Source organism: Stegodyphus dumicola, chromosome 6 (genome assembly GCF_044657685.1).
Source record: "Stegodyphus dumicola isolate Sdum_Otavi_A_Nest chromosome 6, ASM4465768v1".
NCBI classification, from domain to species: Eukaryota; Metazoa; Arthropoda; class Arachnida; order Araneae; family Eresidae; genus Stegodyphus; species Stegodyphus dumicola.
The window spans coordinates 28,181,966-28,202,428 of NC_140773.1; the positions used below are offsets into that span (position 1 = coordinate 28,181,966).

At 29.8% G+C, this 20,463-nt stretch overlaps 1 protein-coding gene across 1 annotated transcript in view; it reads left to right on the forward strand.

Annotated features, from left to right (window-relative positions):
- The window catches only part of LOC118188092 (uncharacterized), an 86,473-nt gene extending 71,593 nt beyond the window's left edge, over positions 1-14,880 (forward strand). Inside the window, exons 2-3 of the mRNA XM_035358442.2 lie at positions 3,415-3,546; positions 6,985-14,880. Of these exons, the coding sequence (XP_035214333.1) occupies positions 3,415-3,546; positions 6,985-7,223 (371 nt within the window). The 3' untranslated portion in view covers positions 7,224-14,880. The remainder of the gene's footprint in view (positions 1-3,414; positions 3,547-6,984) is intronic.
- Positions 14,881-20,463: the final 5,583 nt, after the last annotated feature.

Below are 20,463 nucleotides of genomic sequence, written 5' to 3' on the forward strand. Positions count from 1 at the left end.
GGCAGACCATATTGCTGCCAAGGTTATTTAACCTAGATAGTTTACTTTCAAGGCAGTTTGCTTTATTTATTTAGTTATCAGTTTAAGATAAATTTGCAACGCTCCATTACATTAATGTAACCAATTATTATGATTTAGAACTTTACTGTCACTTATACCTTCCGTTTCTCTACCAGAATGCAAATTTAGTTTCATAGTACAGTACAAAGTCTGTAATCCGGACTCGTCGGGATTTCTGCGTTTCCGGATTAAGGGATTTTCCATTATAGATCATCAATTTAAATCTGGTAAGATGGCATGCAGAAATTATACAATTAAAAATATGAAACCGTAATTTATGAAATAAAGAGCAATTATGATCTAAAGGATATCAAATTTTACAAAAAAGTTTAATATTTATTTGTTTACTTTATTAAACATTTCTTTCAACGCACTCATGCGTGAAGCATACATTACGCGCATTCTTTACGCGCATGCGTAAAGTTTGTGGCTTTGAGGTCCGGATTATAGATCATTCCGGATAATGGACGTCCAGATTACGGACTTCGTACTGTATTTGAGCTGCGGCTTTTGGATTTAAGTCTGAGCGTGTTTCTACTTCTTGAGGCCACGTTATTAGGTTTCGCTAGCTCGGGAAAGATTGTAATCTTCGGCTTTGCACCGTAACTGCCGACATTTAAAATGTTACGCTGGTGAGAAACTAGAGCCATCTTCGCTGTAAAAAAATTGTGTAATCTTTGACTAGATTTAGTTTCAGTTTGAATTTGACAGTTAATTTTAAGTTATCTCACCACGAGTGGTTGGCTGACTTTGTCAAGTCCGAAACGTGTATTTTATTTTTAAGGTTCTGATTTAATAAATAAGTTTTTTGTAACCTTCTCAAGTCTTCGTCGTTCTCTACAGACGAGCGGTAATTCGCTCCAAATCTGTTAGGAATTTGGATACCAATTTATGCTAACGAAGAAAACAAAACTCTATAATCCAATAAAAATAAACTAGCTGAGCAAATAAAATTCCTTAATGCTATTAATTTCTTTATACCAGTATTTTTCTGTATTACTATTTTTCTTTATTTCAATAAAATTATTAGTATTTTATACATGACTTCAAAAATGTGATTTCGTATATGAGCAGTTTTATAATAAATTCACAGGCTTAAATTAAATGCAAAATTTCAACTACAAACTAGGGTTAATTTCATAAAATATGAATTTCGATCGAAACTGTCACGGCTTCCACTTAGGAGACAGAAATGAAAATATTCTGCATTATTTTCCTGAAATTACATCTCTTAAACAGGCGCTTAAATAGCTGGCTTTTCCCCATTTTCATATAATTTTATAATGCTTTTCTTTCCCATTTGTCCAATGGATGACCAATGGAATTCCTATCAATTTGTTCAATGGAGTTGCTACTTTGTTTTATTGTTTATTTATTTTTATTCATTTTATTTTGTCAAAATGATCTAAACATGGACCTTATAAGAGATAGACTAACCCAGTGGGCGGGGCGCGCGTCACCGACATGTCGGCAAGAAAGAGTAGGAACGATCTGGTTTACTTTAACACTGAAACCTATGGCGTTTGTATCACATAACTCTTTTTAATTATTAAATGTGATACGTTGTATAGTGATGAGATTATGAAAGCCACAGTTTTTTCCAATAAAATATTGATAAATATGCTAAATTTTTAAAAATCAATCTCAATTTCAAAAATAAAAATATGTAGATATTCTAATTTGTGAAATGAGGCGCTACAACCAGCTTTTTCTTGACAATTATATACGCTGCAATAGGCAACCACTGTTAAATTTCTGCAAGTCGTCCCTACTCCTTCGGATGTGATCAAGGTGACAGCCGAGATCGCCTCAGACGAGGGAGAAAACCCAATTGGGTTAGTCTATTTCTTATAAGGTCCATGGATCTAAAGTACTTCTGGTAGGAGGGGAAGGGAAAAGAAAGAGTTCCATGTCAGGTTTTCTTGAACTCGAAACAATCTTTTGAAAAACAAATAATGATGATATGGGCTTAGTTTTAAAATAGGCGTTTCCTCCTTCCTCTATGAGTCTAGAATGCAATAATTGCATATACATATGGATAAAGAATTATAGAATTTGCTGCATTTCTTTCTTTTTTTTTTTGCATTGATTGCTAATTCTTTAAGAATCCCTTTGTGTTATTGTCAATTGTATCTACAACTAAATATTTTTTAAATGAATGTTTTTTCAGAGATTTTAAGTGCTGCAGGCCACCTGGATATTCGAAAAAGGCACAAAAATAAGTTGCCACTTTCTGCAAGACAAATACGTATTACAAATGAGACAATTTCATATTTCTGTGGGTCATGTTCCATTTCAGCGAAGGTTGTAATGCTAAAAAATAAAATGTTTTTATTTTCATGAAAAAACACAAAACATACTTTTCTGGATAAAATTATTGTGTGAGATTGTTTTTCGTTTACATAAACATAGAGTTCATATCTGTTTCAGCTAAGTACAAGAAAGAAATTAATTTTTATTTACGTAAGCGCGAAACTAAGCACGCAATCTTGGTTTTATTTTTATTACTCTAAAATTAAATTTAAATTTATTTCTATTTAATTACAGCTCGTATGACATTACTGTTTTATTGTTGTAAAGCAACAAAATAACGAAATTTAATAAGCAATAACTCATAGAGTGAATGAAGAATGCTATTATGCAGTGTACAGTGTGCGTAATTTTATCATTAATAATTATTGATTATATATTCATCAAACAAAGTAGTGGAATCTACTTGTTTTCTGTATATATATACACATAAATATATGCCTAATATACGTATATAGATATATAAAAACTAAACTCAGTGGCGCAACAGCCCTAATGGGCCAAGGCCAGCAGTGTCCCGAAATCTGCTTTCTTGACCGTGGGCTCCGGGGTGCGTGAGTACATGCCCTGAACAAGTGGTCAGCTTGTAGCAGCGCCCCCAGTGTTTAGTTCCCAAGCGAACTTGGTACTCATTTTATCGACCCAGGGGATGTGAGTCGACCTTGTCCATCCCGGGCATCGAACCCTGGACCTGTAGTTCTATATAGATATAAAGGTATGTTTAAATTATTTTAACAGATTTTTAAAAATATGTAGTCTATATTATCATTTTATAAGCAAAAGGCTTAATTTACTGACTCTACAAAGGTGAACAAGCTATATTTTAGTGACTCGGTTTTAGGATATCTGGAATCCTAATAATTTCATCTCTACTTTATTTAATTCATTTAAAAAATATTCATTTTCAAATTTCGTTTTGCTGCATTTGGGAGAAACATTCTCAGGAACTGAAAATTTAAAGTAGTATTTTGGTTAAATCTGTTAAGTATTGTTGTTATTCATTTTTCGGAATATTAAACAACATAATGTTTTGCTTCTATTCAGCTTCAGCAATCGAGAAACGCATATGCTATCAGTGTGAAGTGGAAGACTTGGCTCTGTGTACAGATGAATATTTACAGCCATGCCCAGATAATCAGGCCTATGACAGCTGTGAAACAAGAATTTCCAAATCAAGTAAGAACCATATATGTTTGAGCTCAAGAGATGAAATATTCTGTTGTTTTATTTTTACTGTTGTCTGTTGTGTTATGTTTAAAAAATTGAAATATTAATTCAATTACTAAATAATTTATCAGACAGAATTTCACCAAATCATTGCACTTCCGGAGAGTTGCCACATTTATTGCATACTGTTTCTGCAGACAACTGAATGCATACATGAATCAGTGCTTTGAATTTATGAAATACGTATTACTTCTTCAATGTAACATCTTGAAGATGTTCACAATGAAGTTTTAAGGCATTGCTGTCATCTCCCAGGTACGCTTGCTTGCTATGATACGACTGACAGTAATACGTGTAACATTCTCCATCTCTCGACGAATTGAATTTTTAAGGCTGTTTAAGGCAGGGTATGAGGGAAAACTTACATCCTTGAAAGAATACGACAGCAGGTTTTGGGGAACTGAATATAAGACACTAATTACCATCAGACAAAAAATAAATTGACCTAGAAGATGCAGCAAATGATTTTATTAGAGGATAAGCTAAAAGTTTCACGTATACACTGCCTGATACTGACTGTCTTAAAAATTCAATTTATTTGGAGACTGGAAATATCACGTAGAATATGTAGACGTAATGCCGTGGCAACTGTACCTGAGAGATGGCACTAATCTCTTGAACATCAAAAATAAAATCTCCAAAACTTTGTATTGAAGAGATGAGGCCTGTTTTGTGTATTCAAGACATTAGTTTACCCAATCGAATGTTGATGTGAGTAATAAATGTCATCATAATTTGGAAATGGTTACATTAATCTCTGCATTCTGTACTTCTTCAAACTAACGTTAATAAATTCTATTATTCAGTAATAAATTACTATAACAATTACTTATCTTGTGTACATTTCAGATTTTAATTTTTGTCTTTTATATATTTTTTTATAAACAGTTTGCTATACTGTGTCGAAATTGATATTTAACAACACAGCAGTGCTCTTGATTTTAAAATATTTTTTCTGCTTCACATTAGCTCAGAATGTTGTAAGCAGAATTAATGCATTTTAAGAAATAATTTTTTGGTAGTTTTACAACCAACTTGTGGATTACTATTCGCATGCTCTATAATATGAGCTATAATATAAGAATAACATGAGCTATAATGTAAGAATTTCCCCTCAGGCTGAATGAATCATTTTACTGCAGTTTTTATAAAATAACTCACTTCTCTACAAATCATGAATATTAATACTACCGTACGTCCATATAATATCAGTGCTCGTATAATCTCCGCACCTATTCTCTTAGACGAAAGGAATGCGTTCATTTAATGTCCGCATCTGTTCGTTGTTATAGCAGCTGGAATTTCACACATTCGTATGCTATAAAACAACAGGAAGCCTGAAGAGAGCATCACTTACTGAAGTGGTATGGGACACTCTCATGCATGGGACAGCATCACAGAAGACACTATCATCAAAGAGTTTTAAAGTCATTGGTATATCAAATGTAATCGATGGTACTGAAGATGACTCATTTGGGAATCGAATGATTGATTATGGCATGGGACAGCATCTCAGAAGACACCATCATCAAGAGTTTTAAAGTCATTGGTATCTCAAATGTAATCGATGGTACTGAAGATGACTCATTTGGCAATCAAATGATTGATTATGGCATGGGACAGCATCTCAGAAGACACTATCATCAAGAGTTTTAAAGTCATTGGTATATCAAATGCAATCGATGGCACTGAAGATCACTCATTTGGGAATCGAATGATTGATTATGGAATGGGACAGCATCTCAGAAGACACTATCGTCAAGAGTTTTAAAGTCATTGGTATCTCAAATGCAATCGATGGCACTGAAGATGACTCATTTGGGAATCGAATGACTGATTATGGTATGGGACATCATCTCAGAAGACACTATCATCAAGAGTTTTAAAGTCATTGGTATATCAAATGCAATCGATGGCACTGAAGATGACTCATTTGGGAATAGAATGACTGATTAGAAGAACGATCGAATGATTGAACAGTGAAAGAGAAAGTGATAGTGACGCAAGTGTTTAGTGATGTTCACAGCATGTATAACAAGCAGTGTGATTATAGGTGTTAATAGAAAGATAATGCTATTATCGATATTTCTGATAATTATTTCTAGGTAGTTAGATTTCTCCTATTTTCTATTCTAGTGTTAACTACAAGTACCGGTATATTGTAAAGGTAAGAATTAAGAGTAAATACAGTGTAATGTTCAAGCAAAAATGCCCTGTAAATTTTTATTGAATTACACAAGCATATACGGTATGTTAATTTTATCAGAGCACAAACATTGATGTTAATGTTTGAAATTAATCAATTTCTTAACTTATTTAATAACTTCGGACGAATGGTAATATATTTAGCAGAGAAAACCTTTTTAATTAACAACGAACTATTTTATTTAGCATTCTAAACATATCCAAAAAGAATAACATTCCATGCGTTATCACGCTCAAAGTAATATAAACAGATTTCGGAATGGTTAGAGAAACAAAGGATATGCCTTTATCCACTTTTTGTTTGATAGACATCGAAACATGCTTTCGCTTTGTAGATCCTTTGGCAGCTCCAGAATCGGAAATTCTTTTTGACATAATTGCTTTTTTGACATAAGCTTACTTTTATAAAATTGCTGTAACAGTCTGCAAAAAATAACAAGCCGGATCCAATTAGAAGATTAAGGAACAACGCAGTCTGCAATATTAACTGAAATAGATGATTAGATAAAATGCGTTTACGCATGCGCAGCAAGTTTGTAGCTTTGAGGTCCAGATTATAGATCATTCCGGATTATGGACGTCCGGATTAAAGACTTTTGACTGTAAAACTCTAATGGGTTGGCCAGTTCATTTACTAGACTAGAACCCGACTGAACCGGTGTGGGATATCATAGACAGATTGCGGTGTATCAAATGTCTCCTCGGGTATTTAATACAGTACGGAATATAAATGTAATATGGAAGATATAAATAAAAAAAAATGCATATAAGGTCACTGAAGATAAAGCATTTAACATTTCCCAAACATATTGATGAAAAATTCGAAGTATAACACTTTTGAAGTATATTCGGAGTTTTCTTTTCTGGTCATTAATTTACGATTTAAAAGACTTTTTAAAAGTTCCATTTCACACTTTAACATAAGATATGTTTTATTATTAATTCGCTTCGCTGCATCTTGATACTACCCAGTTTTTGCTTTTCATTTGTATATTTTTGTATTTATTTTAACATGCTTTGATTAACGAATTATGCTTATGTTTTCAGGAGATTAAATTAAATAATGATCTCAAATTATAAAATTAAATATGGCTTAAATCAACTGAAGTTTCAAAGTGGTAAGAAAAACTATTGTGCGCTTCACTATCTTTTGGTTTCATTTATTTTATTTTTTTTTTCCAGAATCTAAAGGATTTTGGATTCGTAAAAGTTGTGCATTAGGACCCTGTGCTCTCAGAGATGCTTCGCAAAGCATAGGATTGGGACTTGATCACTGCGATCGTAGCAAGGAGGAATTCGACTGTTTCACCTGCTGTAAAGAAGACGGCTGCAATACTGGTGATGGCGCCCTCTATCGGCCAATGACGACACTAATTGTTGTTTTAATTTTCATTGCGTTTACGAAAAAGTATTATGTTTAATGTTTAAATAGGGAGGCAAATCTTCCATAATAAACCAAATATTTCTTTATTAATATTCCTATATCAGATCTAGTTGCACCAATCATAAATAACTGCTAAATGCCAGAGGTAAAGTTGAATTCCTTTTACCCAGTATGGAAATCTTATGCAGTACGTAAATAATTTTTCTTCCTTTTAGAGAAAATTTTTTAAATTATGTTACATTTTTAAAAACATCCAAACGAGCGCGAACCAAAAAATAGTAAATAACTTTTACTTTTGATATATGTCTGTAGTGCTGTCACCTCTTTCATCGTGAGAACTATTTATTTTTAAATGAAAAGTACATTTAAAAATGCTTTCATTTCATTTTTTAATCTTATTATTGAAACAGCAGCAATTATTGATGCCAGATTTTCTTAAAGTTTTTTATAGTGTTGTCAGTTAAAAAATTCAAGTTGCCATTTGCTTCATTTATTTGCGTTACTCTTAAAAAGGACAGCGTATATTGAAATCAAACTTACTTAATGCTTTATCGTTATAAATTAAAATTTAATTTAAAAATTAAAATTTAAAAATTACTTTGATATTTATACATAAAATAATAGAGCCCTCTAGTAACTAATATAAGCCAACTAATTTGAATTTTCACTGACTTGATCAATACATTAAACTCATGACAAACGCACAGATAATTATTACAAAAACAATTGCAAATATTTTGGAACTCTCAGAGTGTCCAAACTAGACAGATTAGAGATGGATTTTTGCTATTTCGTAATTCTCCTTCTTGCATGTTCTAACTTTCATCTGAACGTTAAATATTTGCCCTCTTAAGATTCTTTGAAGGATTATGAAAGAAGGATTAACTTTCCTTTAAACCAAATAATTTGCTGAAAGATTTTAGTCATTTTGTGCTGGAATAACTTAGGAATTGTTTGTTTTTAGTAAATACTTGTTATTATTCAACTGATTCCAAGTCACCGTCTCACATGAGCAGTAAAGAAATTGAATAAATGTGTGTGGTGAACAATTGTTAGAATATTTTAATTTATTTCCCCCCATAAAATAGTCGGTACTTTTCCGTTTTGCCGGCGCAAGCGATAAAGTCGCCAATAATGGTACAACCGATGCCAAACGGAATTTTCTAGCTGGTAACCTTTTACGCCTCATTTTGAAAACAAGTCGCAGCTTTTTCTTATCAGACTGATTGTTTCTTTCAATACTGGCATATAATTACATAGAATTTTTATCAGATAGTTCAGTTTTATGTCTAAGGCCATTTTCGGTAATTAAGTCAATTAGGATGCAATCACAGCGCTTACCCGAAGCCGAAAATATAGAAAAGGTAAAGTCAAGGGTTAAATTCATCAATTCTAATGAGAATGCATTAGCGAAGTAAAGCACTGCAGTTTTACATAATTTCTGAGTAAGCTATTCGTACGAATTGAAATATTTCTTGCATTTAAACTTGTGTTCCAAATTAAGATTTAACTTGAAATTAATGTAGATAATTACTAAGAGCATTAGATTTTTGTAGAGTAGTTTACGTGAGATGAGATCGCTTGGGGTCACGTGATATGAAACGGCGAATCAGAATGTTGAACCATGAAAGCATAGTAAATTCTTAAATTAATGTCTTTTTACAAATTTATTGTCTTTATTTATTGGCTTTTTATAAAATTTTAAGCGATATTAAAATGTTTATGCCTTCAAAAAAAGAATTCTTAGAACTAACATTTTTTTAATATTTTTCATGTGTATACTGTATGTTGTCGCCAATAAATTCTGCTTAGCGAGATTTGCGCCGGCGAAACGAAAAAAAGTACCAAATAGTCAAATAATGCTTACCATACTAGTCTGTTCCTACACCAAATATGGAAGATCTGCCTTCTCAGATAGGAACTGTTTATTGCATATAGCGGAATCTGTATGCTTATTATCATTATTAATTTCTCCAAAATGTATATTTGTATTGTTGGTTCTTGATTTTATGATAATCAACATAAATCCCAGAATGCTATAAGAGAAAAAAGGAAAAGTGAAATTTAATTATGCAACTTTTTAAAACCTATTGCTTATTTTATTCACTGCAGCAGATACAAATCATTAGTTCGTAAATCATCTATATAAGAAATACCTCTTTATGAATTCTGTTTTATTTTTCACATGAATTCAATTATTTGTTTAAATCGAATAATCATGCCATGTTACTTACAAAAAGAATTTTAATTATTTATTTCATTAAGTACAATTATTTAAAATAATTTGACAGGCGAAAAGCGTAGTTAAATAATATAAAGTGATGAGTATTGATAACTTACTTAAATATCAGAAATATTCATAAAAGAAATTTAGAATTTTCAAGAAATAACTTACGAGATACGCACACAATAGATTATTTCATACAATGTTTAAAAATATTGTTAGCAAACGTTTTAAAGGGAATAACTTAAGTGTCAAAATTAGATGTTAATATAGAATTTGTAACAGAAGAGAAACTAGCAAATAATGTATTTCACATTGCAAACTAAAATATATTAGAAAAGTACATTACCCGTTTTAAACCCAGATCTTATCGTAATCTTGGCATTCTTTGTTACACGAAAAGATCACATGATTGGATTAATGTAACTAATTGTCAATTCCTACAATGCATGCAATACGGAACTGGGCATGCAACAATAGGTATTTCAGAAAGATTAAAATTTAATTTTATCAAATATGTCAAAATTAATCTGAAATCTAGAATTTAATAAAATGTAATCATAAATAATGAGAACTGTATTAACAATTTTTTTTGAAAAAACTGTAACAGGTTTTACTTGATCTAGTAAAAGTTAAAATGGACAAACCCTAATAAACGTAAAGCGAAAAATCGCTATGCTTGAAAATAACTACTGAGTCTTGGAAATATTTAAAATGAACCTTTTTATTTATACATGAACCTTGAGCATAAATGCACTTTCTTGTGCTAACAAGACTAAAGTAACAGTCAAATTAGACTTTAAAACCTATAGTAGTCAAAGACTGCACAATTAAATTCAAATCTAAAGTGGCTCAGAATTTCTAACCGGCGTATCAAATTCAAATATCGGCAGAAATAACGCAAAGCCGAATAATTACAAAACATTATAAGACAGAGCTGGCAGGAACTAACGTAACTTCCGCGAAAGGCAGAAACGCGCTCTTCTTTACAATCTAAAAACCTAAGCTTAAACTGATTTGTATTTTGGTGAGGAAATGAAAAGGAGCAGTTAAAATAACGGCTAAAATTATAAATAACTGATTAGTTTCAAATAATAACCTCGCAAGGTAATTAAATAATTAAGTAAAACGTAAACCAGTTTACATGATTTTTTTTCTCTCTGTGCTGAAACCATGCTTGGAATAAGCACTTCTGCAAAAAATATCAGCTGAGGAGCTTGAAAAGAGATTTTCTTGATAGATTTTCTAAATCTTTCAAACACCCGAACTGTCAGTAGGTTAAGTTCGAGAAAAAAGAAATTTGTCCAGGTGAGGTTAAAATGCATTTCATATCCCAAGAGTACACAGTTTACATAATGAAAGATCCTAGTGATTAGTATTCAGTATAATCAAGATTTATTTAAAGGAGGTGATGCTAAAAACCCCTTATTTATATTCTACAAATATTAGAAAATCCCGAATGTCGGTTATAATTCAGTATTTCAAAAGGTTTTCGGATACACAGATAGTACAACATTGTGATATGTAACGCAGGTCATAGTTGTTAATGGAGTTTATGACGGATTATTATATAAGTGGGGTCAAGCATTATTATTCATAATGTGCATTGAATTTAATTAAAGAGTCAGTTTTTATCCAGAAGAGTTAAATAGCATTTCATTGCGTCTAGCAACAAGAAAATCTATGTACATCGTAATCGCTTTTTCTCCATTTGCATTAATGGCTGTACCGTGAATGCAATGCTTTCTCGTTTCAATGCCCGTCTTTTCAATTAAAGCCATAGAAAGATTTGTATCAGCTATACATGATTTAGATTCATTCATTACTAACCACACTTGACATCTTAACTTCAAATCACATTTTGAACTTGGCATATTAGATTTATTAATCACATTTTGAAGCTAATATTCTTGAAATCGCCAAAATTGAGTGCTAACTTGAAAGTTAACCTGAAAGAAATAAATATGAGAAAACGCATTCGTTTTAGAGAAACACTGGTGAAAATGTGAACTATTTCACATTGCTTTCACTACTTATAACTCCGTGTTCCGTTCTGTAAGCTTTGTGACAGTAAATGAACAAAACAAATTGTATTCTATAGTGAATAAGCATGAAAGTTATCAAAAACCTTTGATATTAAGCACATATCCTTTTTCTAATCTTTTTACAGTTAGAATAGATATATTCTGAAAATTAAATCGTAGTTCTTCCTCACAGTTTTAACTAATTATAGAATTTTAGAAGAGTGAATATCACTAAATCACACCGAAGTGTCTTTCATGAATGGATCAGATTATATCTGTAGACAAAACATTTACCTTGTAGTATATCTCTTAGTGTTCACACTATTTTACTAAATGTTTCTATCAAATTTTCTAAATAATTGATTCAATAACAATTGCTCATCAGCTTTCATAAGTAAATTATTTTATACTATAAGCTTTTTCTGAAATTTAAATTACTTAAATAGATGAAACATTATTAGAAATCCAAGCTTACTGCAAATTACTTTTAAATTTTTCGAGTTTGTATTATTCTTCAATGAGTGAAAGCTTTTATTCATTCTTTGACATTATTCTTAGAAAAATGAACCAATCGATAGATTATGGGATAAAAATGATACACCATTAGGAGAGAAATTTTCGTAGATTGCGTATTTCAGAAAAATAAATTAGAAAATGATATTTTTGCAGAAATTAGAAAACGAAATTTAATATAAATTTTTATCACAATAGTTTTAAAATAAATTTGAGCTTATTGATGTTTTTCCACTATTTTTTAAGTAATCAATGATTTCAAAGTTCCGTATTTCTACTTTTAAATAAACTGAAATTTAACTTGATGACTGAAAATAAATATTATCAATTTCCTAGTAGTATCATTTGATTTCGATAATTCCTATTTCATTAGCTTAATGCTAATTGGTTAGCTAATTAAATATCAAGTCATTTAAGAAAAAATTATATTATTCTTTAACTTATTTCGGTCATTAAATATACGTCTTATTTATTAATTTATAATAATTAACATTTTCCCTAACAATAATCGCGATAAAATGTCGTTTAATACTAAATCTAACAAAAATTATAAACAATTGTTAAACAAATTTAAAAATATTTCTAAATTTGCATAAGCAGTTTCGTATTGGTTTCATTTCTAAAAAACATTACATTCTACGAAATAAACAAAAATGTAAGACCATTGTTTAGTTAAAGAATTAATTTATTAATCAGAATTACCTGTCGCACCTACACTGCATATTTCTGTTTTTATTAAACAGCTACAGGGGTTGGACAAAAATATGGAAACACCTTTAAAAAAACATGTTTCTTTGCTTAATATGGTGTAGGAAACCCGTTGGCATCCAAAACAGCTTGCAGTCTTCTCGGAATGGATAAATACAGTTCCTGTATGTTTGCCAAGGGAATATTATACCATTCTTCCTGCAAAACGGTGGCAAGTTCAGATAACGATGTTGGCGGTTGTACCATGGGATGAACTTGATCGGCCAAAATGTTCACATAAGTCTTGGCAGTCATGTGCCCTGACACAGTTATCATGGGGCTAGCAGAGAACCACGATATGGCTGCCCAAACCATAACAGAACCCCCGCCATGTTTCACTCTTGGCAACAAGCAGTCTGTATTATAGGCTTGAGATGGCGTTCTCCAGACGTAAACTCGGCCAGAAGTGGGAAACAATGTGAAAGAAGACTCGTCAGACCATATTACTCGCTTCCACTGCTCTATAGTCCAGGCTTTATGACTTAAACACCACCTTTTCCTGTTACGGGCATTAGCACCACTGATGAGTGGCTTCTCAATTGCAGCACGGCCAGCAATTCCCTGTTTATGAAGCTCCCTTCTAATTGTTTTGGTACTCACAGGGTTCGGTAACACAACATTCATTTCAGCAGTAACTTTTGCAGCTGTGGTCTTCTTATTTTTCGTCACAATTGCCCTTAATGATCGTCTGTCACGATCACTCAGGACACACTTTCGTCCGCGCTGTGATTTAGCAGATGATGTTTTTCCGCTTTTCAAATATGCGGAATAAATCTTCCATACAGTACCTCTTGAAACACTAAACACCTCGGCTACCTTGCTTACGGAAGCACCTACCATACGTGCTCCAACAATTTGCCCACGTTCGAAGTCTGTTAACTCTGACATAATGCAATGACAACCTCACATAACAGTACTCCGACAACAACTGAACTGTTTAGCACATTTACGAAGTTGTATAGGTGGCGTCAGTAGTCAAAAACGCCAGCGCCACCTACATATTTCATTAAAATCAAACTTTCTTTTCAAACATGCATTTCAAAAGGTGTTTCCATATTTTTGTCCATCCACTGTATTTCTACTGTTTAATAAAAGCAAAAATATGGAGTGCATTAAAATTAGGTACAACTTCATATTTCTTGAATATGGATAAAACAGCGTTAGAGTTAATAATTTGAATAGAGAATGGTTAAAAATCTTCTAAGAAAAGAATAGACAAATTTTTTTAAAGTAAACCTCGGCCAAAAAAGAGGTCGTTTTCTTCTTATATAATTTTATAGAGCCAAAATAATATCTAAACAGTTCAAAATACGAGTGGACTGAAATTTTAATTTTCAAACTAGCAATACTTTTAAAGCAAACACTTAATATGCAGATCTGTAAGAATTTCATTTCTTAAGATTTAACAGTCTCAGAATGAGTAATTTAAACATTTCAGAGATACTTCAAACTACCCCATTTTTTACAATAAAATCTTTCACTGCATTTCTTACTCTATTAAGATAAAACTGTTAAAAATTATTGTTTGCAATTAAAATATTTATGTATATATATTCTTAAATTTGTAATATTTATTTAAACAAAAGTAGCAATATTGTAGATCACAAATTTTGAATATGCATTTATCCTCTTTGATTATAATTTATGTGCATTTGGTAGATAACACAGTAGATGATTTTACATTTATAAACCTATAAATGATACTTTGAGTATTGACTATTTAAGCTTTTGGGACCATAGTGTCTTGTAAATACATGTATATATCGTATAAACGTGATCATTGTTAAGGTAGCTGGATTTCATTTTTCTACTTACTGTTTCAATGATTTAAATGTTCTGTTATCTTCGTACATCTTCTATAAAATCCTGTAATTATTGTTGCACGGATCAAGGGTGCGTCGCTCAAAGGCATAGCGTCACTGTCTTAGTGAAATATATGTTTGCACAGCACTGTTTACAAAGGCCTCTACTGGATCTCTGTTAAGTAAAATAATTTTATTGTATAAACACGGATTCTTGAGTAAAATATAGATCTTATATGTAGATAAATATTAATAATTTACAAAAATTGGTTAAAATCTTAAAATTTCTGGATTTTTACAATAAAATAATAAATAAAAATTCTAAAATTCAGCACTAAAATTATAGAACAAGACAGAAAATTTCTTTTTTTTATTAAAATAAAATCATTATAACTAGACAGTCATTGCATAAAAATTGCATATTTATAATTATATATTAAATATCGTGCATGTGAATAATACAAAATTATTCTACGCGTTAATAAAAGTGAAAAATATCTATTTCATCTAGAAATTATAGTAAGGATTATTTTCTAGTCAAATAATGTTGCGTATATTTCAAATATTAAATTATAACCTTTTATGAATATATTTCCTTAAGAGAAATTTGCGATTTCAAGAAATTATTGTTTGAAACTTGGACCGTATTTAAAAGCAATTAAAAGAGATATAGTTTAAAATTTGAACAATGAACTTAAAACATTTGCTTATCCTGTATTCAGATAAAAATGTGTATGACACTTATTTATTAGTGCATATGTTAATATAAATATTCGAACAAATACTATTTTAATCTTGCTATATTGGAATGATCGGAGTATAAGGATATACAATTTGAAGTTCTCATTATCTTGAAACATTTTAGCACTTTATTTAACATTTAGACATTTATAAATGTAGTTATGGTCAACAAAAATTGTTTACATTTCGCTTTACTGTGATTATTTGTAAATAAAGCCTTATAAATAAGATTTCCTTTTTTATTATTTTTAAAAAATATTCTGCAACATATTTATTTTATGAATTCACATAAGAAATTGTTAATTATTTCTTAAGGGGACTCATACACCTTAAACCCCTCATGATCTTCGAATATGTGACTGTTGCAGGAATTGGGATATTTTATTTATTTTAAAAGCAATTACTTCCAACTTTCACAGCTGACTACATAATATAGCTGCTTTAGAAACTAGTAACCAGAAAGTTTGTGTTGGCACAAATATTTTTGTAATTTAATCCTCTTTGTGGTAAAATATTTCGCCATGTTTCCACCTTGCGCGCATGATATTTTAAAAATGGCTAATGGTACATACTTGAAATTTGATGGAATTCTTTATATGGGCACTATTTTGTAACTGAACCAACAATCTGATGAATATTTTAATACTGAAAAATTTTATGGACGAAAACATTAGAAATTTTTTTAATAAAATACATTTCATAAACTCAACTCAAAATAAAATAAAAATTTAACATGAAATTTTTAGAATTTTAGGTTCACAGTAGTTTCCAAATGTTATAAAAGCTATATATTAACTATGGAATTAAATTACGAAACAGAATGTTTTAAACTGTGCGCGCGATTTGGAACATGACGAAAAATGCTGTCACAAAGCGGATTAAATTATAAAAATATTTGTGGCAACACAAACTTTCTGATTACTATTTCAGAAAGCAGCTATATTATGGTATCAGCTGTAAAAAGTTGGTAGTAATTGCTTTTAAAATAAATCAGTTATCCCAATTCTTGCAACAGTCACCTATTCGAACATCTTATGTGTTTTAAAGTGTATGAGTCCCCTTAAATATTTCTCTGTTCATAGAAAAACAGCTTCGCTGTCGCATGTACAATTACAGTTCACGGAGATTGCAATACTAATGAAATGTACTTAGTTTAAACATGTAAGAGTGATCATTACTTTTTTCTGAGTCTCATAGCTTTTTAACATATTCATTGTCACTTAAATAAAATATACCCATATTTCACATTGAAAATATCTTATTTAGCACTGAGCTTTACAGTCTTTTGAGGACGAAATTTAATTTTATCATACATGTATAATGCTTATATCATTATACATGTATGATAAAATTAAATATTTATCATACATGTATAATGCTTATATCATACATGTATAATGCTTTATCATACATGTATAATGCTACGTAGTTATGATACATTACACGTAATATGGAATAGAGTTCCAAATAATGATTCAACATAGTAATTAACTTAAAAGCTTTAACACAGTCATTTTAAGATAGGAATTTCAAATTGACATTGACTTTTAAACACTGAGTTCTTGCAGCTCTTTGAGAACATTTAATTTCTCATGCATAGCAAATAAAATTATAAGCATCATACATAATATGTAATATTGAAATGCATTCCATATAATAATCCAACTTAAAAGTTTTAGCACATTCTAAATTGAAGTTACGCATTTAAAATTGATATGGCTTAGTAAGGAACTCTTACAGCTTTTTTGACATTTAACTTCTCAAAGATAGCAAATAAAACTGCGCAAAAATATCATGCGTAACAAGAAATTTTGACAGAAAATCCATACAATGATCTACAGTAGTCATAAACTTAAAAAACATTTAACGCATTTGAGAGAAACTCTTTATATGATCTACTATAGTCATAAAATTAAAGAAAATAAACCCATTTTAGTATGACGTAACATAAGATAGACCACAATTTAAAAAGCATTGTTTTAATTAAACTCTGGAGACCATACAATCTATACACAAGCTAAAAATAGTATATTTAGGGCACCTAAAATGTTAATATAAAGACACGAATGCAATCAATTAGCAAAATATGATGAACTAAACGGTATTATATGTTAAAAATAAGTAGGAAAACTTCTGGATGAGTACATAAAATAGTGAATATTTCCTAAAATTACAAATGAAAGGTGAAACTTCATTCTAAAAATTCTGAATATACAAAGTTCGTTATTAGAGGTAATTGGTGGTCAAAATTAAGTATATGTAACACTGAAGATCTTAAAAATATATGAAAAATAAATGTACACATTCAAATATAAATGACATTAAAAATTAAAGGGAACTAATAAAGGTTAAAATGCGAATGAAATTCATAATATTACCTAAATGAAGTAAAATAGTAGAATTAGTCACAGTATGTTTAAGAAGTTTAAACATGTAAAATTATGTGAAAAATATGTAAAATTAAGTGAAATGGTAAAATAAATGCTGTACTATAAACAGAAAATATAATAAATAAGTTAAAATGTATAGGCCTAAGGTGGTAAATAAGTTAAAATAAAAATCAGGTATAGGAAACGATAAAGGAAAAAAAAAAAAAAAAAAAAAAAAAAAAAAAAACAATAAAAAAAGTAAGAAAATTACGTCTAAAATTAAATAATTATGATGAAAACAGTTCATATACTTATAGTATGAGTATATAGGAAATAAGCTAAAACTTAGAGTTTGTTGAAAATTAAGAAGGCTAAAATGTACTAAATAAGTTTAAAACTACATATAAAATTCAATAAAGGCCATGTATATGGTCCGAAAATGTAAAATTAAGTTAAAATTAAGAGTATGTTGGAATTACGAAGGTTAAAATGTATAAAAGAAATTAAAATTTAAATAAAAGTCATGCATATGGTGTGAAAATATAACAAATTACTTAAAAATTAGTATGTTAAAAATTACGAAGGTTAGGATATACGAAATAAGTTAAAATTACATCTAAAATTAAATAAAGTTCATATATATATATGAATTATATATATTCATATATATATATATGGTCAGAAAGTATAGGAATTAAGTTAAAATTCAGAGCATGTTTAAAATTACGATGGTTAAAACGGGTAAAAGTAGTTAAAAACTAAATGGAAGTCATATGCATAGTGGGAAATATAACAAATTAGTTAAAATTCTCAGAGTATGTTGGAAGCTACAAACGTTAAAATGTAGAAAAGAAGTTAAAATTTATTTCTAAAATTAAATAAAAGTCAGGTATATGATCTGAAAATATAGGAATTATGTTAAAATTAAGAATATATTGGAAATTATGAAGGCTAAAATGTATGAAAGAAATTGAAATTCAAATAAAAGTCATGTCTACAGTGTTAAAATATAATAAATTAGTTAAAAATTACAGTTTACATTAAATATTATGAAGGTTAAAATGTACGAAACAAATTAAAAAAAATTCGTCTAAAATTAGTAAAGGCCATGTATATGTTCAGAAAATATAAGAAATAAGTTAAAATACAGAATATGCTGAAGTTCACAAAAGTTAAAAAAGTATGAAAAAAGTTAAAAATTACATCGAAAATTGAATAATATGATAAATAAAAACGCGTATTTTAGTAATTACACTCGTAAAATATAACAAAGTTAACATTAACCCTCTGAGCGTTGTGAACGGGTTTAAGAAGACCTACGTCAAAAGATTTGTAGACGCTTCTAGGTGGTTAAGGGAAACTTGTTCGAAAGCGTTATTGAGGATTTTAGGCGGTCAGTGGCGAAGACTTCGAAAGCGCTACGGCCGCCTTAAAGCGGCCGTGCAGATGTCTCAGTGTCCCATTATTCCAGGAACCCTGGAGTTCTCTAAATGACAACTCTGAGTAGGAGTCTCAGAGGGTTGCTGTTCTTTGTTTTAGACCGCTACGTTTGATCGCCAATACAGTGCTTGGACATTTAGTGGCTTATAAACAACAAACTGACGCGAACATTCTTCGCTAAATAATCATGTAAAAGTTTTTCAATACTGTCTTTAAGCAGATAACATTTTCATAAAATATCTTTTAGTCTTTAAACTAAATATTCAGAAATACGCAAAATGCTGGTTAAATTTCATTAAAAATAAGTATTTGAAAATATTTAAATTATAAATTATTTAAATAAATTTACTTGTGATTATATAGGTGTGTAACTAAAACCGCCAAGTTAAAACTTTCAATTATTTACTCGAAACGAATAGTACTGCATTCAATTAACCTGAATTACGTACAATCACATGTAAAGAATAATCTTACTTAATATTATTTTTTACATGTGATTGTACGTAATTCAGGTTAATTGAATGCAGATGAAGTTATAATAAAAGTATTATTGATACGGGTTTATAAAACACAAACTAATTTGGTAGTCAATATAATAATGGTGAATTATTTATTCGTTTTGAAACAATATTCGTCGGTTTTACTGGCTTGCTGAAAACCTGTTACAATGCATTAAAATATTCCAATGCTTTTAATGAACATTGACTTGAATGAGATTTTCATTAGACAAAAAATCAATGAGTCTGATTTTCTTGAGTATTTTTGCTTTGCATAATATATATTACTTTGTTCAATGCAATATAAGTGCAAGCAGCAAAGCAAAGTTGAGTTAATATGTTTGTATTTCGCTATATAAATTATTAAAATAACCTATAGCGTAACATCTGAGTTTCCAAAATATAACTGGCAACTTTTCTAAGAGTTAGACGTAAATAAATAAAATGAAATACTAATAAGAAAAAAATTGTTTTTGAATATATATTGTTGCCAAAGTTGTCGTAGGCTAATGGCACATAATAAAGAAGAATGATCTGTGTTATTTTTTATTTAAAATGCATAAAATTTTCCTCTAAAATAGTATCAGTCTTAGATTTAATGTCTAAACAGTTACAATGCTATTTTAACATGATTAGCATATAAAATAAGTTTCTTTTTAAATAACTTCATCAGCAGTCTGAAACACCTTTTCGAATCATTAGACGATTTTTAATAAAATTTGGAGTTATCCAATTTTTATAAATATTAAAAGAATAATTATATTATTAATAATTATATTATTATTAAATATTAAAAGAATAAATTAGAATTACCAAAATAATAAAAGCTAAACTTTTATTAATTTCTTTATCAAAGTACTACATCTTTAGTCAGCGAAATCTAATCATAAAAGCTGGGCTATAGGCCCAAGATTCGTAGG